At 42.7% G+C, this 23,693-nt stretch overlaps 1 protein-coding gene across 3 annotated transcripts in view; it reads right to left on the bottom strand.

Annotated features, from left to right (window-relative positions):
- The window catches only part of FAXC (failed axon connections homolog, metaxin like GST domain containing), a 78,003-nt gene that overhangs the window by 12,992 nt on the left and 41,318 nt on the right, over nt 1-23,693 (bottom strand). For all 3 annotated transcript variants that reach the window (XM_070796043.1, XM_070796041.1, XM_070796042.1), the window contains one exon: nt 14,622-14,738. In XM_070796043.1, the coding sequence (XP_070652144.1) occupies nt 14,622-14,738 (117 nt within the window). The remainder of the gene's footprint in view (nt 1-14,621; nt 14,739-23,693) is intronic.

Below are 23,693 nucleotides of genomic sequence, written 5' to 3'. Positions count from 1 at the left end.
AACCAAATGGCCCTTCACCCCGAGGACACTCCCAGACAGGATAAAGAACTTTTCTCTTGAAGTTTCGCTAATGGAAATATTCCCCACTCTTTGGAAAAAGTGACTCATTTCATTTTCCTGTATCACTCCAGCTCCTCCCAGCACCGCTGCAGCCCTGGACCCTTAACCAGCTGATACCTAGAAAACGGGGCTGGCGCCCACACACACTCTGTTTTCAAGGCGTTCCCTCAGCACCTCCCTCTCCATCTTGTGCAGGGTGCCAGCTGTGCCCGTGGTTGCTTCCTTTAACCCCGTGTCACACAAGCAGCAAGGGTGCTGAACACTTCCTCTTTAGAAAAGTTCTTATCAAACTTGAATGTGGCAATGAGGACACCCCGCCCCTTTCCCAGTCTCCCTGAAGCTAATTCACAGATCTAAAAATACAAACACCAGCAAAGGTCACTCAAGCCAACCTTTTCCCAAGACCCAAATTCCCCCACAACCTCTTCCTAAACACCTCCAAATAGGGAACAGTAAGAGTATGGGGTGAGTATGTTTTTCAAGGGTTCCAGCATTCTTTCTATCTTATAATCTATCAAAAAATAAGCAAAGAATACATCCAAGTACAATAAATAATTATTGATAGAAAATCTGCTGAACAGGGTTTTTCTTAAAACACAAAGGTCTGTCTAGTCAAAGCTATGATTTTTCCAGTAGTCATGTATGGATGTGAGAGCTGGACAATAAAATAGGCTGAGCACCAAAGAATTGATGTCTTCGAACTGTGGTGTTGGAGAAGATTCTTGAGAGCCCCACCTTGGACAGCAAGGAGATCAAAACAGTCAATTCCTAAAGGAAATCAATCCTGAATATTCACTGGAAGGACAGATGGTGAAGCTGAAGCTCCAACACTTTGACCACCTGATTCAAAGAACTGACTCATTGGAAAAGACCCTGATGCTGGGCAAGATTGAAGGGAGGAGGAGAAGGGAACGACAGAAGATGAGATGGTTGGATGGCATCACCAACTCAATGAACATGAATTTGAGCAAACTCCAGAAGATGGTGAGGGACAGGGAGGCCTGGCGTGCTGCAGCCCATGGGGTCGCAACTGAAAAACAAAAACAATGGAGGGTTGTGTTTCTTACAAATTCAGAAAAATAGCATTAGGTTCTTTGATTTTGATCTGGCTCCCCAGGGCGAGCAGTGGAGTGGCAAAACCCTTTCCCTTTTGCTGTTTTATTTTCCAGGCTCTCCATGCTCCACACCTGTGTTAAAGAGGGCCATCCACATGCAATTCTCTAGTAAGGATACTCTGGTCAAAATATCAAATGTGACTCCACATTAAAAGGGTTGCTGAAAAAGACAAGAAATAACAAGTATAGGTGAGCATGTGGAGAAAAAGGAACCCTCATTCACTGCTGTTGGGAATGTAAATCGGTGCTGCCACTATGAAAAACAACGTGGAGGTTACTCAAAAATTAAAAATAAAACTACCATATGATACAGCAATTCCATTCCATTTGAGGTACTTCCAGACACTGCTGATGAGAATATAAATTGAAACAGTCCTTCTAGAAAGCAATTTAGCTGTGTAGACCAAGAGTTTGCACCCTTTGAGACAGTGATTCCCCAACTAGAAATTTAGCTTAAGTAAACAACCAGAGGTAAGCGTATATATATATGTATACAATAAATACACAATATTCACTATAGAATGTTAGTAAAAATTATTTAAAATCACCAGCAAGAGACTTTCCCAGTAGTCCAGTGGTAAAGAATCCACTTGCCAGTACAGGGGACATGGGTTCAGTCCTGGCCCAGGAAAATTCCACATGCCTTGAGGCACCTAAGTCTGTGTGCCACAGCTACTGAGACTGTGCTCTGGAGCCCTTGAGCCACAACTAATAAAGCCTGCACACTCTCAAGTCCGTGCTCTGCAACAGGAGAAACCACCGCAATGAGAAGCCTGACCACTGAAAGCAGAGAAGCTGGCATGTAGCAACGAAGACTTAGTGCAGCCAAAACTAAAGAAAAAGTAAAACAAACCACCCACAAGTCCAGAAAAAGATCAATCACATAAATTACGGTGTAGCTATAGGATATTTTGCAATGACTAACTACATTGTTTTGAAGAATATTTAATAACAAAGGAAATGGCCATAATACAGTTAATCAAAAACTGCCAACTTCAGGATATAACTATTTCAACATGATCTCAATTTTGAAACATATATGCATACATGTAGTTGATAAAAGATGAAGAAACATACTACAATATTAACAGAAGCTCTCTGTGGGTGTTAGGGTCACAAGTTATTAATAATCTTTTTATTTTTTTATTTTTTTTTTCACGATTGGTGAGTTTTATTTATTTATTTATTTTATTTTACTTTTAAACTTTACATAATTGTATTAGTTTTGCCAAATATCAAAATGAATCCACCACAGGTATACATGTGCTCCCCATCCTGAACCCTCCTCCCTCCTCCCTCCCCATACCATCCCTCTGGGTCGTCCCAGTGCACTAGCCCCAAGCATCCAGTATTGTGCATCGAACCTGGACTGGCATCTCGTTTCATACATGATATTTTACATGTTTCAATGCCATTCTCCCAAATCTTCCCACCCTCTCACTCCCCCACAGATTCCATAAGACTGTTCCATACAATCTTTTTAAAAAAATCTTTATCTTTTCTAAATTTTTCCAGTTAGGAAATATTTCACATCATACACAAACATATTATATATATTTTAAGAATTGTCGAATGTTCAAAGTCTGTCCTCCTACTCACTGAAATTAAGGAAAATTGCCCACTATTCTGGATGTTTCCTGGAGTAGTCTGTGTAACTAGATATTGTAAATAATATCTAGGATCAAAAAGCTAATTTTTTAAAACTTTTTGACTGCACCATGAGGTATGCAAAATCTTAATTCCCTGACTAGGGATCCAACCCTTGCCCCCTGAAATGGAGGCATGGACCACTGGACCACCAGGGAACTCCCAAGAAGCTAATATTTATACACACACCCTCACACAGGTGGCAAGGACGATGTCACCCTGGCTGTCCCAAAGCTACAGCAGAAAATTGCCAGATCCAAGCCACTTGCACGCCTGGGTGTGAGCCAGGTCTCCACTATTCAGGCTCCTGGTGGTTTGTTTCTACTTCTCCTTCCTCTTGTTACTTCTTGGCAAAGTCTCCACCACAGAAAAAGCAAAGGCAGAGAAAGAAGCTGAGACCAGATTAGTAGCTTGCCTGCACTAGCAGCTCTGATCAAAGGCTTAGAAGGGGCCTGGAATAATGACTGAAATGACTTTTAAAGAGTCACTGTGGACTTGAATGACTTGTGCTCCTCCAGTCCCCAAGGAGAGCTGGAAGCTACTAACTTGTTCTAAGAATCAAAGTGCCTGCAACTATGTGCCAACAATGCCCTGCAGATGATAGCATCAGATTCTCCCAGTGTGTGCATCTCCAAGTGAGACTCAAAAATCAATTCTCCAAAAACACCAATCATTTCTTTAAAAAGAATACTAAATGCCTCAAGTCCCTCCAGGAAGTAACAGAGGAAAGTGCCAAGTCATAAATAAATCAGTTAAAGATGCCTCATTTCCTTAAGAAGGGACTCTGTACAATCTAAGAGTTCTACTGATATTGGATACCTAAATCCTTCTAAAATAACAGATGACCTCATACACTTCACCCTTGAACAAAGTGGGGGTTAATTCACATAGAACTTATAGTCAGTCCTCTGTATCCAAGGTTCCTCCACATTCATGGATTCAACCAACCATGGATTGTGTAGCACTACAGTCATTACTATTGAAAAATATTCACGTATAAGTGACCTGTGCAATTCAAACTTGTGTTGTTCAAGCGCCAAATGTAGTGCCTGTGTGCATAGGGCATGTGATTGTATGTGTACAGGGTATGTGTTTGCACTTGGGTAAAAGTATAAGTGTGTGAATAAGTGAGTATGTACAGAACTATGTGAGTAAATGTGTTTGTATTCACAGGTGTGCAGGGAAATGGAAGGAGAGAGTAGGAAGTAACAGGAAGAGAGAATATATACAAAACACACCCCTAAATGAACTAAAAGTAATCAGTATCTTTTAGACCACCATGGAAAATCTGATTACATTAAAGGGAAACTATTTTAAGTGCTACAAGCATCACCAATCTGATAGTCAATTGATGAACTGAATATTCAACTTAGATAATTCCCAACACATCACAAGACAAGGAATATCTTCATGCTGATTATCTAGAAAATTAAATATAAGCCCATACTATCCGTACCCCCACTCAGTGGTAGTTTCAGAAGACCTTCAACAAATGCCTGATTCCTTCCAACTAAGCCTGGTAAAATGTTATCTGAAGTCCTATCCCCACCAATCTGGAGCGTACTCCTGCTGCCATTAGCCTGGTCTGAACCTCTGGACATACACATGAGTAGACACACACAGACACAGTTACAGCCTTCACCATCCTCCCTACCCACCCACCCGTGACGACCACACATGACTGCTCACCTGCCTCAGTTTCTTATATGATTTTCCTTGCTTGGTCCCATCCATCCATCCAACATTAATTAAGAGTATTATATATGTTATTCACTGGTGATCTCATGTACACCCCCAGTCTCTCAGCCAGGATATGTAAAGTGAAAAGCCTTAGTTTTTCAGTCATGTCCAACTCTTTGCAGCCCCATGGACTGTTGCCCACCAGGCTCCTTGGCCCATGGATCTGAAAGAGCTAAGCTTAGGCAGGCAGTCCAAGGCCCTATAAGGAGAAGGTGAACATTCTCTGCTCATGCCTTCCTTGAGCCTTATGCAACAATGTATCTTACCCTAGAACTGGCCTTTCTTTAGGTCCCAACTAATAATCACAGCACAATGTCTTACTCATGGAAATGCTTTTCTTAGACTCTATGTTAATGATTATAACAAATCTTGCCTGGAAACCTGTTTCTCAAGACTTGTACCTCTGAGTACACAGCAACAGTGTATCTTGCCCAGAGACACTGCCGGAGCAGTTCTCTCTGGCTAATCTTGTGCCTAAGTTATCGCAGGATGTATGCCTTGGGAAAGGGTCTGGTGGAACTCTTACAACCTTGAGGTATTCTTTTTATTGATTCTCAGCAGCTAGTTGAGAAGTATATAAGACTCTGCTTCAACTAGTGAGGCGGGTACTCTCCTACCCACTCCCAGTGCCTCTTGCTGGAAGCTTTCTCTATCCCCGTTACTTTAACAAAATCTACACAAAGCTCTGAGTGACTGAGACTGCCTTTGGTCCCAGACTTAAATCTTCTCCTTCAGAGACCATGAATCTGGCAACACTGTTCACTGTAAGCTATCATCTTGGGGTCTCGTCCGGGATCTTCAAGACAAAGTAAGAACGTTCAGAGCTGGGACTCTTTTGCTCTTTTAATGTAAAGTCTCTACTTTCCTAACTCAGTGTGTCTGTCTGTGTGAATGTGCAAGAAGCAAGAGCTGTGTCCTGCTCCACGGTTCCATGGTGATCCTCATATGGCAGTATGCCTGCCAGGGTTTATACTGACCTGCCAGTGTCAAGAACCAATGTCCTCACGAGGGGAGTGGTCAAAAATGGATGAAGAGTATGGACCAAACTTCTTTTCCCCGGTCAGCCTTTCCTGGTCTCTCTGACTGCTTTCATAACTGCTTGAGGAAGTCAAGGTACTAACCTAGTATGCCGGATTGTAGACTGTCAGGAGACTTACAATCCATGCTGTTATTGAGTTTTTCTAGCCAGACCATCATTCCAACAGGGCACTGCAGGCAGGAACACATTAGGGAGCTAAGTGGAGCTCTAGCTCCAGGGACATCTCTCAGACTGAAAATCACCCTCCTGACCCCAGAGACCCAGAGATGAGTTCTTGTTATGGCCATGCCTCCAGACTATATGGATGGATGTATTACTGGTGAACATGAGATTCCTGAGGACTCAGATCAGGGAACCCCAGATTTGGGCAGATTGGAAATGCAGCGGGCTTCTTCCCTTGGTAATGCAAGCTCTTTGTGGACCAAATAAAGCCCTCCAGTGACCCTTATTTCAACTCTTTAGATATTCTTTTTGTACAATCTGCTGGACAGGAATAGAAAGGTTGACCTTGACACTCCATGAACATGAAAGATTATTCTTTTCCTAGCAGGCCAGCCCTCCATCGCCTCCTTTTTTATCACATAGGCGGATATGGAAGCTCTCAGAAGGGACATCTTGGCTTTTCTGTTTGGCCCTTTTTAACTTACTGCTTCTACTGCGGTCAGGAATGTGCTCAGGAATGTGCACAGACACACAGAAGATGGGTGTTTCCCCTAGTGGTCTGAGCTTGGGAGACATTCTGGAAGGCTACTCTGCTCTACCCCAGGTGACCTCAGAGGAGGAGCAGAAACCAGGCAAAGGTTTTAATGGCGAGGAACTGGACATCAATCTGGGATGCCATCAGGTCTACCCCTGGTGCATCTCCACCCCTCCTCGGTGGTAGAACCGGGATGGACGACAGTGGGACACCCGCGCTGGTAAGGACAGATTAACTTGGCCAGGGAAGGAAGCTTAGGTGGAAGACCTGTCTCCACTCCCATCTAGAGCAGCGAGGGATGCCTCTGGTAGAAAAAAGCCACGGCACTGGGTGCCGCTTTTTTCTCTCTTACAGATGGGAGCTAACAGTTCCAGAACCACCCCTTTGAATTGTATCTTGAAAAACTGGGATAAGTTTGATCCTTATCCCAGAGCCTAAAAAGCCCCTTCTAAACAGGATCTCTTTACTTTAAGAAAAGCCCTCACCTTCCCGGAGAGACAATCCCTGCTGGGACAACACCTTATCAATCAGGCTACCCCTGTCATCAAAGCCAATTTGAACACTCTCTGGTTTAAATTTTAGCTATGAAACTATGACTACAAAAAAGAGAGATGACATTTTTGATACTGAATGGCCATGATATTCTTTAGACTCCGGAGAACACTGGTTAAAATGAAATCTTTTTGAAATTGCAAAACTGGTTATTTTTGCTTGTGCAATTAGGAAAAAGCTGGTTTATTAAAATACTTTTTTTTTGGAGCTCCAACCCTGCCTGAGAAACAAAAAACATGCCTGGGAAAAAACTCTGAAGTTACCTCTTATCATGTCCTTGAGATACACAGCCCATTCTGTCTGGGACTCCAGCCATGAGCAAATTGGTAGAACTTCAGGCCAAAGGAAAAAAAGGCAAATAGACATTTTAAGTTTCAGGCAGAAAACTGTGAGGTTTCTGTCTGTCCAGATATGTGTGTCCCAGTGTGTGTCTCCGTCCTTGGACAACATTGCTAAAGGCTAATTGGTCAGTGAGCTCTATTTAATTGGCCCAAAGAAAAGTAAGTGCTTACGAATCAAACAATTCTAATTTAAGAAAATTAAACTAAAATGAATTTCAGGCTTGTGTGAACTGGTAAATATTCACTATTGAATTGATACCTGGTATTGATGTTTGTTTATTGATCTAATTAACATAGACATTGTGAAGATACTTTTGCCAATGATATAGCTTTGGGTGATTTATATTTACCATTCTACAAAATGATGATATAAAGTACAGGTCATGGTTGCTGAAAGAAAGTAGGATGTGTGTTTTCAATAAAAAGGCATAAGGAATGGAATAACATTCTATTAAGGGAAAGGAAGTAAATCTGAACTTAAAGGTGGCTGTTCTCTGAATGGGCAAATAAAATAACCACACAGAAGTATAAAAAAGGCTTGTGGCAAGGGGAAGAGAGTTTTGTGTATGATGCAAGCTTCTTAAGACATTAAACTGTCTTTGAAACATTTTATTGTTACTTTGACTAAGTGAATAACTATTGTTTCACAGTGAATAAAAGCTGGTACCAATCTGGAATTTGGTTTTCTCTTCCTATTAAAAGAACAAAGTTTTCTTTGAATGTGGCCTTTGATGACAGACTATGGCACACATAGACAAAGCTCATTCTGCTTCTACAAAAATTAACCCCTCATCAGGGAACTTATGGAGAAGGAAATGGCAACCCACTCCAGTGTTCTTGCCTGGAGAATCCCAGGGACGGGGGAGCCTGGTGGGCTGCCGTCTATGGGGTCGCACAGAATCAGACATGACTGAAGCGACTTAGCAGCAGAAGCAGCAGCGGGAAACTTAAAACAGATAAACAATGGCTAGAAACTAAATAGTTGGGGTTATGGGAAATCCAAGACAGCCACTTGGCTTTTCCTAGCTCCCCGACAAACCTCACTTTTATTTGATAAGATAAAGCCTTTCCTGGCTTTAGGGTTAGTATCTCACAATGGAGAACAAATGTCTAAAATATGTTTTCTACAATCTCCAGTGACTGGGGCACCCACTTTGCTGGACAGGTAGTACAGACATTGGCAAGAAACTTCACAAGCTTCTTGGAGACTATCGTTTTCACTGACATCCTCGGTCGTCGGGCAAGGATGACAGAACAAAGGCTAGGTTACATGAGATTGAATAGACTGCTAAATATGACTCAATTTTTATGACTTTTTCTCTGACATATTACTGGCTTCTAATCTTTGTTTTCAGATATAAAGAAGCTCTCTCCTTAAGTTACTGATGGTTTAAAACAATTTAGTGATTTACACCTGTGGGTAAAATTAAAACATCTTTCTTTTCTCTCTGCCTCGTCCCTCGAGAAACTGGAGACACTTGGGTTCTGAACAGCCTCATCAAGGTAAAAAAGACTGTTTCTGGATATATACAGAAATCTCAAAGTATACTGGGGAGCTCTAAAAGAAAAAATCCACCAAACTGATGTCAGGCCTACAGCATCTATTATGTTTCCCTAAATATTAAGTTCTAGTTTTGTTAATTAAGGTCTGTATTTACTAAAACTCACTTCTGAGATAGTTCCCTGCGGTTATGTTACATTGCTAAGAGGTTTAATTAAGTTATTAAAAAGGACACTCTGGGCTTATCTCTAAAGCTTATCTCAGTAGCCAGTCTTTGAATAAAGGTAAAATGCTCCAGGATATGCAACCAGGAGATTAACAACAGGCTGTAGTCATTTAACAAACTAAGTCATCTCCTCCTGGAGATGTCACTGGGCTATACCTAGTGGAAGTTCTTGACTTAAGTTCTTACTTATGATTTTACTATTACTGCTAACTATATTGCTTTCTATATTGCCTGTTTCAAGAAGTATTGTCCGTTACATTATCAAGTGTGTGACTGAGTCACAGTTCCATATGAAACCCATAGTTATAATGGTGTGACTCTGTATATGAGAAGAAGCAACAAGAAGGAATGTTTTCCTGGACCAAGAGACTAGTGAGACAGGTGAGGTCTAGAGACTTTTGCTACTCACAGGCCCTAGTCCAATAACAGCACATTGAGTGGCCCATCGGTGAAATCTTCGACAGATCTGGGAATGAGCCTTCCCAGTACTGTGGGACAAGGTGGTCATGAAATGCCCCCCAAACTATGGTCAAACTCAGGGCCATACAGGGGCCCTGCAACTGGAAACTGGCACTTGCCATGGGCATCTACAAAGATTAAATCATGGACACTACAGCTGTTGACCTTCAACATCTCCTGAATGGAATTCAGGGTGGAAATCAGAAATTAGGCACTCACTCTGTGCTCTGGAAAAATGGACAAAACAGGCCTTCGGAAAGTTAGATATTTTCAGGTAAAGATTTTCTTGAACCCAAATTCTAGTATCTTCTCATACCTAAAAAAATGCTAAAATTGTCAGTGGTGACAACTACTTTGGCTAATATGTTAATACCACAATAAGAGGCTAAAGCCTACTTGGACAAACTTAGACAACTGGCTACCTGGCTATCAGTCAGTTCAGTCACTCAGTCGTGGCTGACTCTCTGCAGCCCCATGAATCACAGCATGCCAGGCCTCCCTGTCCATCACCAACTCCCGGAGTTCACCCAAACTCATGTCCATCGAGTTGGTGATGCCATCCAGCCATCTCATCCTCTGCCGTCCCCTTGTCCTCCCACCCCTAATCCCTCCCAGCATCAGGGTCCTTTTCAATGAGTCAACTCTTCGCATCAGGTGGCCAAAGTATTGCATCAGTCCTTCCAATGAACACCCAGGTCTGATCTCCTTTAGAATGGACTGGTTGGATCTCCTTGACATCCAAGGGACTCTCAAGAGTCTTCTCCAACACCACAGTTCAAAAGCAACAATTCTTCGGTGCTCAGCTTTCTTCACAGTCCAACTCTCACATCCATACATGACCACTGGAAAAACCATAGCCTTGACTAGATGGACCTTTGTTGGCAAAGTAATGTCTCTGCTTTTTAATATGCTATCTAGGTTGGTCATAACTTTCCTTCCAAGGAGTAAGTGTCTTAATTTTATGGCTCCAGTCACCACCTGCAGCGATTCTGGAGCCCAAAAAAATAAAGTCTGACACTGTTTCCCCTGTTTCTCCATCTATTTGCCATGAAGTGATGGGACCAGATGCCATGTTCTTAGTTTTCTGAATGTTGAGCTTTAAGCCAACTTTTTCACCCTCTTCTTTCACTTTCATCATTTCTTTCTTCTTCACTTTCTGTCATAAGGGTGGTGTCATCTGCATATTGGAAGTTATTGATATTTCTTCTGGCAATCTTGATTCCAGCTTGTGCTTCTTCCAGCCCTGCATTTCTCATGATGTATTCTGCATATAAGTTAAGTAAGCAGGGTGACAATATACAGCCTTGACGTACTCCTTTTCCTATTTGGAACCAGTCTGTTGTTCCATGTTCAGTTCTAACTGTTGCTTCCTGAACTGCATATAGGTTTCTCAAGAGGCAGGTCAGGTGGTCTGGTATTCCCATCTCTTTCAGAATTTTCCACAGTTTATTGTGATCCACACAGTCAAAGGCTTTGGCATAGTCAATAAAGCAGAAATAGATGTTTTTCTAGAACTCTCTTGCTTTTTCAATGATCCAGCGGCTACAAGTCTCCCTAAAATATCTGTCTATGTTGGGGTTCAGACTCATTTTTCTAAAAAGAAATGGTAATATTTATTTTGTCTGTTAAGATTCAGGTTGTCATTCTTTCAACTACTTCTAACTGGGTCTGGGATACCTACATTGAAAATGTATATGAACATGCCAAATGGCTCCATTCTTATAAATAGGACAGCCCAAGTGTTGACTCTGTCTAGACCAGGATCAAAGTTACTTCCAAATGTAACCTGATTCTTTGACTCTTGCTTGGGCTGCTGATTACAGTAATTCTTTTACTGATACTTAATCTCTGCCTTTTAATCTACTTGTCTAGTTTGTTCTTTCTAAAGGATACAACGGCTTCCCAAAGTAACAGTGATGCAGAGATTCTGGTCACTCTTCAAAATGGACTCCCCTGATGTTCCACTCTTCTCACAGATACAATCTTGATTTAGAAGCTCTCCTTAGTGGTAAACTATCTTGAAAGTAATAATCGTAATCATTTTATTCTTGCTCTTTGCTCCTTATATATGTAACTGTATAATGAATTTTGTATCTAAGCAGCTTGAGACATTTAAGTTACTAATGATTGTTCATGCTTCTAGTTTTTACTGCCTCCTCTAGCTATTACTCAGGGCTCCTGGATCAGAGACCCTCAATATGAGGGTAAGGAGAATATGATGCCTCAACAATTTAGGGTCTGTGCCCCTTACCAGCAGGAAGAAGTTACCAAAAGATTGCTCCACCCCTTTCCCTGGCAACCATATTCTCCTAAAAGAAAAAGGGAGGAATGAAAGAATTAAAGCTTGGGCAGGCAGTCCAAAGCCCTTTAAGGAGAATGTGAACAGTCGCTGCTCATGCTTTCCTTGAGCCTTATGCAACAATGTATCTTACTTGAGAACTGGCCTTTCTTTAGGTCCAGGAACTAATGATCACACAGAACATCTTACTCATGGAAATGCTTTTCTTAAACTCTATGTTAATGATTGTAATTGTAACAGATCTTGGCTGGGAATCTGTTTCTCAAGACTTGTATGCCTAATTAACAGCAACAGTATATCTCATCCAGAGACATTGCTGGAACTGTTCTCCCTGGCTAATCTTGTGCCAAAGTTATCTCAGGATGTATGCCTTGGGAAAGTGTCTGGGGGAACTTACAATCTTGAGGTATCCTTTTTATCTATTCTTAGCAGCTAGTTGAGAAGTATATGCTGCTAAGTCACTTCAGTCATGTTCGACTCTGGCGACCCCAGAGATAGCAGCTCACCAGGCTCCCCCGTCCCTGGGATTCTCCAGGCAAGAACACTGGAGTGGGTTTGCCATTTCCTTCTCCAATGCATGAAAGTGAAAAGTGAAAGTGAAGTCACTCAGTTGTGTCTGACTCTTAGCGACCCCATGGACTGCAGCCTACCAGGCTCCTCCGCCCATGGCATTTTCCAGGCAAGAGTACTGGAGTGGGCTGCCATTGCCTTCTCCGGAGAAGTATATAAGGCCTCACTTAAATCTGTGAGGCAGGTACTCTCCTGACCCCTTCCAGTGCCTCTTGTTGGAAGCTTTCTCTATCCCTGTTACTTTAATAAAGGGAAACAGTGGAAACAGTGTCAGACTTTATTTTTTGGGGCTCCAAAATCACTGCAGATGGTGACTGCAGCCATGAAATTAAAAGATGCTTACTCCTTGGAAGGAAAGTTATGATCAACCTAGAGAGCATATTCAAAAGCAAAGACATTACTTTGCCAACAAGGTTCGTCTAGTCAAGGCTATGGTTTTTCCTGTGGTCATGTATGGATGTGAGAGTTGGACTGTGAAGAAGGCTGAGCGCCGAAGAATTGATGCCTTTGAACTGTGGTGCTGGAGAAGACTCTTGAGAGTCCCTTGGACTGCAAGGAGATCCAATCAGTCCATTCTAAAGGAGATCAGCCCTGGGATTTCTTTGGAAGGAATGATGCTAAAGCTGAAACTCCAGTACTCTGGCCACCTCATGCCATGAGTTGACTCATTGGAAAAGACTCTGATGCTGGGAGGGATTGGGGGTAGGAGGAGAAGGGGACGACAGAGGATGAGATGGCTGGATGGCATCACTGACTCGATGGACGTGAGTCTGGGTGAACTCCGGGAGTTGGTGATGGACAGGGAGGCCTGGTGTGCTGCGATTCATGGGGTCGCAAGGAGTCGGATACGACTGGGCGACTGAACTGAACTGAACTGACACAAAACTTTGAGTAACTGAGGTTGTCTTTGGTCCCAGAGTTAAATCTTCTCCTTCGGAGACCACGAATCTGGCAGTACCATTCACCATAAGCTATCAGAATCTCCAGGCAAGAATACTGAAGTGGGTTACCATTCTCTTCTGCAGGGGATCTTCCCAACCCAGGGACTGAACCCAGGTCTCCTGCATTGCAGGCAGATTCTTTACTGTCTGAACCACCAGGGAAGCCCAAATATTGAAGAGTAACCACCCAACATGGGGCTTGACCGCATGACCCTGGAATTAAAAGTCCCATGCTCTACTGATTAAGCTACCAAAGCCCTGATTAACTCCTCTCATTCCCCTTCCCCAAACCAAAATATAGAACCTTGATCCCCACATTCCTAACACCAGGTACTTGCTTAGGTACTGTTTCAAACCAGAGATGACTCAAAGTGGTTTCCATTCATCCATGCAGAAGAAGCCTCTCTCAGAGGCCCCAGCAGCCATGCATATTCCAATACTCCACTCCAACACACACACACACACACACACACACACACACACACATACACACAAACTAACACACATGACGATCTGGTCCCTTAACATCAACCCAGGTTGAGTTGACTTTCCCTGCCCCACTGCCAACAAGAACTTGACCCCTGGCAACCATCCCCATCCCTACCCTCACACATATGTTCATCCTCTAGCTCTGGCCCCATTCAGCCCACTTTTATTCCACCAGTTTACAATTATAATTCTCACAGGCCTACATCAAGATCACACAACAAAGATACAAGATTGTATTTCTTTGGTCAAAACGTACATATAATATCAATAATAATACCTCACATAGCACCAGACTTACAAAGAATCTGTTGACATTTTTTCCTCATTTTCCCACAAAGTTCTTGAATTTTCCAGCTCTACTACTCTCCAGGTATGATCTACAGACACCCAACTGGAATAGAAGGGAGTGTTTTGAACTTATGACACAGAATCCTATGTACCTATATCCACATGTGAACTATCTAAGACCAGTCTGTACTCAAAAGGAGCATGCGAGATAGGCAGTGAGTCCATCGCGACCACCCAACCTCAGGTGCCGCAGTGCTGGATAAAGCAGAAACTGGAAAGCCACCACCATCCAAAGGAAATTAAGGCAGACTGACAAAACTAGGACACTAGGGGACTTTAAGTCCTGTTTCAGTGACAAGTATGAAATCCACTAGGTAGGCTGCTGGAAGAAAAGCCCTTGTGTAGAACGTGGCAGGACTTGTGTCAGCTTTGCTAGGAACATGGTTTGTGCAGGATGACAGGCGAGAAGCTCCATCTCTCCTCCTCTGCCTCTACCGATCCTGACACAGAAAACCAACCTTGGCCCCGGACACCACAGCCTGGTGTCTCCACAAAGCACAGCCAAGCTCACAGGCTTGGGCCCAGAATTCTCCACTGTGCTGCCCCCACCCCTGGCCCCCAGCAACTCCCCAAACCTGAGAGCTTCATAGGGCTTGCCTTTAATCAGCCGTTCAGGTCTCGTCCCAGGTAAGGTCCACATTGCCTGGGCCAAGTGTCCAAAGACAGTAGCATCGAGGGTGGAGAGCTTGGGCCCCATGATGTACTTCTTGTCACCTGCAGCAGAGAAAGAGAGAGGTCACTGGCTGGCCCTTGCTGTCCTGCTAAGTCACAATGGCATTCAGCATCTTCCATCATACATCTGCTTAACAGAGCATCAGAAGCTTTGCAAAACCAAATGCATGCACCTTCTTTTACCAAAAACTAGAAACAAAGGTAAAACAAACAAGTCTGCGATATATCAACTGATATGATAGCACAGCAGGGAAGTAACTGGGAATATACCAAGGTAAGCGGATGAGGGAGGGGGTTCATGGAGAAAAGGGAGAACTGATCACCCCTAGAACCCCAGAGGCACCTCCTTGTCTCCAACTCCAGTTGTTAAAGCTTGAAATGCTTAAGAACATCTGGACATTTGCTTAAACCATCTCAAGTCAAGCACAGCCAGCCTCGGCACTTACTTTATTAAATTACTACATTTCCTTGGGGAGAACCAGAACCCTAAGCTACTTAGGAAGTCTGGAGGAAGCAAGGCTCTGTATGATGTCTCCATGGTCTTGGCAAGGTTCTCACCACTGAGCACCAACAGGAAACAAACATAAAGAGAAGCTTTAAAACTTTAGGATAAAAAGGTGGCCCAGGAGGAAATGGATCCATCCTCCTTCACATCCTGGTCCCACTGTTATTCACTATGAAAGCCTGCTCATTAATCAACCTCTCCAAGCCTCGGTTCTCCCATCTGGAAAAGGAGATGATATTAAAGGTATTTCCTAGGACCACTGTGGGGATTAAATTTCATAACACATTTAAAGCACTTAGCACCAAATCTGGGTAACTCATCAAATACCAGCACTCATGATAAGAGCCCTTCTGTTTTTCCAGTCTATTCCATATCTCACCCAAAGCTAAATCTCTAGGACATTCTTTTCATAGTGACACTGCCTTTCACAACTTTTAATGATTTATGAAATGGGCTATGAAATACATTCCAAACTCAACCTGTAGTCCAAGGCTCATCACATTCTGCTCCCACCCACATTCCGGCTTTGCCCCTCACCCTTCTTTAACCCAGCAGGCCTGGGACAGCCCCATTCACCAGCCCACTTCATGCTTCCCACTGCTACACCTCTGCTCATGCTGCACCCACACATCTCCTTGCCCTCCCAAAACCCATATGTGCCCCCTACTTCTCTCCATCTCATAAACTATATTCATCTTTCCAGCACGAGCCTTCTTTCAAAGCCCTCTCATGGCAATGGAAGCTTTCAGTCAGACAGCTCTCTTTCAAATTTCACTTTTACACATACGACCCAGATTCAAAGGGAAGAAAACAGGTTAAAGGAGAGCTATAATGGCTTCCTGGCTCCCCTGAAATTTCCTTAAACTGCTAAAAGGAAAGAGTCTAAGGGAAATGCTAGAGTACAATGTGAAGTCTGTTGTAGACTCCAAAAATTTGGGGGAGCAAGAGGAAAAAATGTACATGAGTTTTATAAAAACTTAGGAAACCTAAAAATAGAGCACATAAGACCTTGATAAAAAAAAAAAAGAAAAATAATAACCATAAATATAATCATTTGAATCCATACATCAACTAATACATATAGCGTTCAGCCCAAATTTGCTTTTTGGCTCAGAACATTAAAGCTAGAAGGACCCTGAGTTATTAATAACAACAGAAACAGACTAAAAATGCCAGCACCCAGTCTCCTGACTCCCAGCCTGATACTCTCTGCTCTGCACAAGCTGCCACAGAAAGCTTCATCTATGAGATAAAGACCCCAAGGAACAGCAGGAGGGCTAAGCTGTGAATGTTTACAAAAGGATGCTTTTCATCAGGAGGAAATACAGAATATAGAAGGAGAAAGGAAGAAAAGTCTAAGGGTTTTTAAAGGTACTTGCCCCCTCCCTCAAAAAATGGATAGAATTTAGCATTCATGGTAGACACACAATTATACATGTATACACACACACACTACAGTTATAAATTTAAAGAGTATAAAAATACTCTGTTATTAAGAAGTCCTCAGAGTACCCAATGGCAGGAAACTTTAAAAAAAAAACTTTCCTAATTAATTTTTTAGTTAATTTTAGACTTATAGAAAAGTTACAAAAATAGCAGTTTCTGTATACCCTTCAACTAGCTTCTGCTAAAATGAACAGCTAAGGTAACCATCGAAAAAGCAAGAGAGTTCCAGAAAAACATCTGCTTTATTGACTGTGCCAAAGCCTTTGACTGTGTGGATCACAATAAACTGTGGAAAATTCTGAAAGAGATGAGAATACCAGACCACCTGACCTGCCTCTTGAGAAATCTGTACGCAGGTCAGGAAGCAACAGTTAGAAGTGGACATGGAACAACAGACTGGTGCCAAATACGAAAAGGAGTACGTCAAGGCTGTATGTTGTCACCCTGCTTATTTAACTTATATGTAGAGTACATCATGAGAAACACTGGGCTGGAGGAAGCACAAGCTAGAATCAAGATTGCCGGGAGAAATAGCAATAACCTCAGATATGCAGATGACACCATCCTTATGGCAGAAAGTGAAGAGGAACTAAAAAGCCTCTTGATGAAAGTGAAAGAGGAGAGTGAAAAAGTTGGCTTAAAGCTCAACATTCAAGAAATTAACATCATGGCATCTGGCCCCATCACTTGATGGCAAATAGATGAGGAAACAGGGGAAACAGTGTCAGACTTTATTTTGGGGGGGCTCCAAAATCACTGCAGATGGTGGCTAAACCATGAAATTTTAAAAGACGCTTACTCCTTGGAAGGAAAGTTATGACCAACCTAGACAGCATATTAAAAAGCAGAGACATTACTTTGCCAACAAAGGTCCATCTTGTCAAGGCTATGGTTTTTCCAGTGGTCATGTATAGATATGAGAGTTGGACTATAAAGAAAGCTGAGCGCCGAAGAATTGATGCTTTTGAACTGTGGTGTTGGAGAAGACTCTTGAGAGTCCCTGGGACTGCAAGGAGATCCAGCCAGCCCATCCTAAAGGAGATCAGTCCTGAGTGTTCATTGGAAGGACTGATGTTGAAGCTGAAACTCCAATACTTTGGCCACCTGATACAAAGAAGTAACTAATTGGAAAAGACCCTGATGCTGGGGAAGATTGAGGGCAGGAGGAGAAGGGGATGACAGAGGATGAGATGGTTGGATGGCATCACCGACTCAATGGAGATGAGCTTGAGTAAACTCCAGGAGTTGGTGATGGACAGGGAGGCCTGGTGTGCTGTGGTCCATGGGGCCGCAAAGAGTCAACATGACTGAGCGACTGATCTGAACGGAACCAGGCAACCACCGTACATTTATTGTTGCTGTCGTTGTTTAGTCGCCCAGTCGTGTTGGACCCTTTTGCAATCCCATGGATTGGGATTCTCCAGGCAAGAATACTGGAGTCAGTTGCCATTTCCTTTCTCCAGGGGATCTTCCCAACCCAAGGATCAAATCCATGTCTCCTGCCTGCATCTCCAGCCTTGCTGGCAGATTTTTTACCACTGAGCCACCAGGAAAGTCCCTCAGTACATTTACCAAAACTAAGAAATTAACATCAATATAATTCAGTTAACAGTGCTGTACCCTTCGTTAAAATGTTAGTGGTTTTTCAACTAATGTTCTTCTCTGCCTCAGGATCCCACATTGCATGTAGTTGTCAGGTCGCCCTAGTTCCTCAGTCTCTCCTTGTCACCCCCGCCCCCACCTACCCCACCACACAGCCATGTCCTGCAAGATCTTAGTTCCCTGACCAGGGATTGAACCCCATATAGTGAGCACAGAGGTTTAACCACTGGACCGTCAGGGAAGTCCCTCCTTGTCTTTCATAACCTTGACATTTTTAAAGAATACTGATCAGCTATTTTGCAAAATGGTCATCAACTTGGGTTTGTCCAAGGTGATTAATCATTAGAGTAGTCATCCACATTTACAAATGCTCCTGTGATGGTTATTTCATATGTCAACCTGACTACAGCATGGGGGGCTAAGTGATGTGGTCAAACATTATTCTGGGATTTAGGCAATGGCACCCCACTCCAGTACTCTTGCCTGGAAAATCCCATGGATGGAGGAGCCTGGTAGGCTGCAGACCATCGGGTCGCGAAGAGTCAGACACGACAGAGCGACTTCACTTTCACTTTTCCCTTTCATGCATTGGAAAAGGAAATGGCAACCCACTCCAGTGTTCTTGCCTGGAGAATCCCAGGGACGGGGGAGCCTGGTGGGCTGCCGTTTATGGGGTCACACAGAGTCAGACACGACTGGAGCGACTTAGCAGCAGCAGCAGCAGGGCAAGATTAACATTTAAGTGATAGGCTGAGCAAAGTAGCGCACTCTCCGTCGTGCAGGTGGGCCTCCTCCAGATAGTTGAAGGCCTTCATATGACAAGAGGGCGGACTCTCCCCGGAGGAAGAGAAAATTCCTACTACCTAATTGCCTCTCAACTAGGACAGAGGCCTTTGCTGACTTCAGACTTAAATGGAAACACTGGCTTTTCCAGGGTCTTGAGCCAGTTCTGCCTGGAACTACACCATCAGCCCTCCTTGGTCTCCAGCTTGCCAACCCCCTCTGCAGATCTTGGTATCTGTCAGCCTCCATAATTGTATGAACCCATATAAATTTATTATATGAGAGAAACAGACATGGATAGATCCAGATATCTAGATCTGTATCTCCTATTGGTTTATTTCTCTGGAGACCCCCAATACCCCTTCTCAGAGCATCATATCAGGAGGTCCATAATGTCCATACGTCTTATCACTGGGGATATTAACCATGACCACGTGGTAAAGGTAGTATCCATAAGGTTTCTTCCCTGTAATGTCACTAGTTTTCCTTTTGCAGTTAATAACCTTGGGGGAGAAACTTTGAGACTCTATCACTATCCTGTTTCTCCTCAAACTTTGGCCCACTAATTTTAGCATCCATCAGTAGACATCAAATGAAACAACTAAATACTGTGGAGTTTGCCTAATCAGGATTTTCTATTGCTCTATTACTTCTACATCTATTGATTCAAATACTGCTATTCCCTTCATCCCCCTTTTACTGACATATTCAATTATTTATATAAGCATGCACTTGTCAATATTTCTTTTACTCCAGTAAAGAGTAATCCAGTACTCTCCTTATTCCTTATGTTGCTCAAATTGTTCCAAATTTGGTCTTTTGAGCTTAGCAGGAAGTATTTTTAAGAAAAAGACTGAATTTAGATTAGATTCTGGTTCGAGATGAAAAGGCCAAGTCAAAGTCTCAAGTCTGTAGCATCCCCAGGCTTCCCCAAGTGGGCCCCAGTTCTAACTACTGGAGGGTTTCAGCAAAAATAGAACATGAAGGGCCCTTCTGAAGGGCACTGAGGAAGAAGGCTTGGGTGATGAGGCAACTCCAGCTTCATTTTCATGTGTAGAGATGCACAGAAGCAGTTGACAGTACTCCCAGCACCACCTCCCATCTCATCCTTCCTCAGATAACCTCCACTGGCCTAACTCAACACTTCCCTAAGGCTCAGATCACAGGCTCCCTCCTCCACTCCAGAAAGGTTACCTGCACCGTCCAGTGCCGAGCACCTCTCCTCTGCCAACCCCCAGAGGCACATCTGCTTAGAGCAGGGCTGCTCAAAGAGCAGTTTGGGACCAGCTGCATCAGCATCACAAATGCCACCTATTGAATCAAAATGACTGAGAGTGAGACTGGGAGAGAATCTGTGTTTTAACAAGCTTTTGGGTCAGTGATTCTTAGACAGCCAGTAATTCTTGGACCACGCTTTGAATAGTGCTGTTCCAGATGATTCTCATGTACACTGAAGTTTGAGAAGTGCTGGTCTAGACTAGAGTATATCAGTGTTCTTAAACTCAAGCATGCATCATAATCCTCTGGAGGGCTTTTTAAAAATACTGATTTGTCTCCCACAAATCCCCAGGTTTTGGATTCAGTAGGTATGGGTGGGACTCAAGACTCTGCCTTTCTAACAAGAGCTCAGGTAGTGCTAAGGCTGCTGGTCCAGGAACCACACTTTGGGAAACACTCACCTAAATCAATCATTAGGTAATTCACACATGTCATCTCATAGTCTTATTTATGTGTGTGTCCTATCTCCTCAAGTAGTGTTTAATCTCCTTGAGGGCAGGTAACCCTCTTTTACTTTTCTGTCCATCTGAAATCTATCATAGTAGAAATCATCAAATAAGGTGTTGATAGCCTTAAGTATTAACCACCTTTATCCCTAGTGGCTTAGTGCTAAAGAATCCACCTGCCAACACCTGCCAATAGGTTAGATCCCTGGGTCTGGAAGATCTCCATTGGAGGTAGAAATGACAACTCATTTCAGCATTCTTGCCTGGGTAATCCCATGAGGACAGAGGAGCCTGGCGGGCTACAGTCTGTGGGATCACAAAAGAGTTGGACACGACTGAATAACTAAACAAGAACAACAGCAACTAGATTTAAGTATGCTTGATCTCTGTCCTTTCTTAGCATAGAGAACTCCTGTAAGGATTTTAAAACGTAAAAATGTGAAAGCATTTTGCAAACTACAAGGTGCTATTCTAACATATGCAATTATTTTACACTCATCACCAATAACAGAACAAGTACTATTTGTGGGCAGAACGCTCCAACTTTCCTCCCAGTATAGAAATCCCTTCACCCACTTTCTGACCAGACAGTTCCCACACCCAAGCCCTCCAGGAATTTATCCATCATTTCCTGGGCAAGGCAGGCAATTTTATGGTTAGTCAGTTCCTTATACTGAGACAAAATATGTCTCCTGGGGACATCTACCATTGATTCCAGATCTTTCCTCTGGAAGCACACAAAGTATTTATGGCCATATTTACTCTACATGGCAGGGCTTCTCTGGTAGCTCAGTGGTAAAGAATCCATCTGCCAATGCTGGAGATGCATATTTGATTCCTGAGTTGGGAAGATCCCCTGGAGAAGGAAATGGCAACCCACTCCAGTATTCTTATCTAGGAAATACCAAGAACAGAAGATTCTGGCAGGCTACAGTCCATGGAGTTGCAAAGAGTCAAACATGACTTAGACGTTAAACAACAACTCTGCATAGCACTCCTAGGAAAATTAAATCTCCATTAACATGCTTCTAGGTAAAAACTGATGACTTGTTTTCACATGTATCACTGTAGGATAGTGAGTAGAGTGTTTGGGAAGCAGCTACAGAAATGAACACAGAATTACATCTACTTACTCCCTTACTAATTCTGTTCCCAGCTTTTACTGGCCACTATCAGCTCCATTTCTGCCATTTAGCTAAATTTCCAAGTGCTGTAAGTGGCAAAAAAGACTGGCTATGCAGGAAAATATTGTTCTAGAGAGAAATTAAAAATTAATAGTCAAAAGACTTTCAAGCACTCATTTTTCTATTAGTCTAAGAATAAATGATAATTAATATGTTTCACCTACTTAGTGTTCCCTATACTTGAGCACCAACACCATTTATAAGCAGATAATTCCAGTGAAGTCAATGTCGATATCATTCCTTTTCTAACTGTCCCTCTCTCAATTAACTGAGACTAAGGACTATTGAGAAAGAAAATTCTGAGTACCTTCCCCAAGGATGGCACAGATCCCAGTAATGTTCCAACCTTCAAAGAACACACACTTGAAGTTCTTTTTCTGCATGAGACTCTCCCAGAGGGCAAAGCAGCAGGAAATCTGCGTTCTAGTCTCTCTTACACTCTTATCAGACTTCTCTTTGTCAGAAACAATAGGACAGGCCACTTCTTAAAAAGCTCTTGTTCATATTCCCAGCATACTCTAAAATCACTGAATGTGTGATTCTTTCAACTGCAGGGGGTGCTATCTTATATAAGAGATGATTAACAGTCCTTATGGGTAAATATCAGAATTAAAATCATTAACTTTTACAACATTCTGACATTTACTGCTGCTGCTGCTGCTAAGTCACTTCAGTCGTGTCCGACTCTGTGTGACCCCATAGATGGCAATGCACCAATTGGCTTACACTCTGGGAAAAAATTAAGGTGGTTGGGGGTGGGGGTGGGGGGCAGGCACCAGAAGAAGCCCCTAAATTTAATCGCTCCTCAGATTGCATTCTGGAAGGCAACTAGATACTCCTATAATCTTCTACAAAATTCCCTAGAGGAACATACAAGAGAATTTTTTTCAGTGTACATGCATTATCTTGACCCCTTCCCTAATTGCCATCTCACCTCTTCCTCCCGATTTTCTCTTTGTTGATGTCCCTGCTCTTAAAATTTTCTGTGGATCAAACAAGGATGCACATACATTCTCCACTATAAGGACAGGATTGCACTTGCTCTTCTGAACTTCAGTCCTCCTATTAATGTGTCTGAACACCTTCTGAACTCCACACTCAAAGCATTCATGCACATACCTTGTAATTTTAAGGAAGTGGGACAAAGGAATTGCAGCAGTCATAGAAAAAATTCATATATGGGAGATCTAGAGCAGGAAAACATTTCCCAGGAGGAGGCAAATACCTGATTAGCTTCACTTATTATTATAATTTAATATCACTAAACAGCAGCTTCTGGAAGTTTTCAAGAACCATAGCTGACATCTCTAACAATGACGCAGCGTTACTGACTCACTGATGATCGGCCTTCTTATTTATCTCTCTTCTTGAAGTTGCTGCAATATGGCTGGTTTTGGGTCTGATTAGACATTTAACTGAAATAGTGAGATTTGAGGAGTACAAAAGCTCTATGTATCTCCCCAGTTTCACTTTCCCAGCTACACCTTCTAAGGGTAAAGAATATAGAGCACCCCAAGTCAAATCACTTCCCAAGAGGCTTTCTCCTTAATTTCATTTCTGTCCTGGCAGTTCTGTATTTGGGCAACAGAGGAGGCAGCTGTACTCTTTATTCAATAAAGACTATCTGGTTGCCCTCAAATATGATTTAGTTAATAAAATAACACATCAGACTGAATTCAATGTCATGTTGAAGTTTAAAATCAAATCCTGTTGTAAGGAACTTATCCTTCTTCTAAGAAAGTTGAACAGAAGC

This window comes from Bos indicus, chromosome 9 (genome assembly GCF_029378745.1).
Source record: "Bos indicus isolate NIAB-ARS_2022 breed Sahiwal x Tharparkar chromosome 9, NIAB-ARS_B.indTharparkar_mat_pri_1.0, whole genome shotgun sequence".
In the NCBI taxonomy this organism is placed as follows: Eukaryota; Metazoa; Chordata; class Mammalia; order Artiodactyla; family Bovidae; genus Bos; species Bos indicus.
The sequence above is the reverse complement of the archived record's forward strand: the minus strand, read 5'-3'. Positions and strand labels throughout refer to the sequence as shown.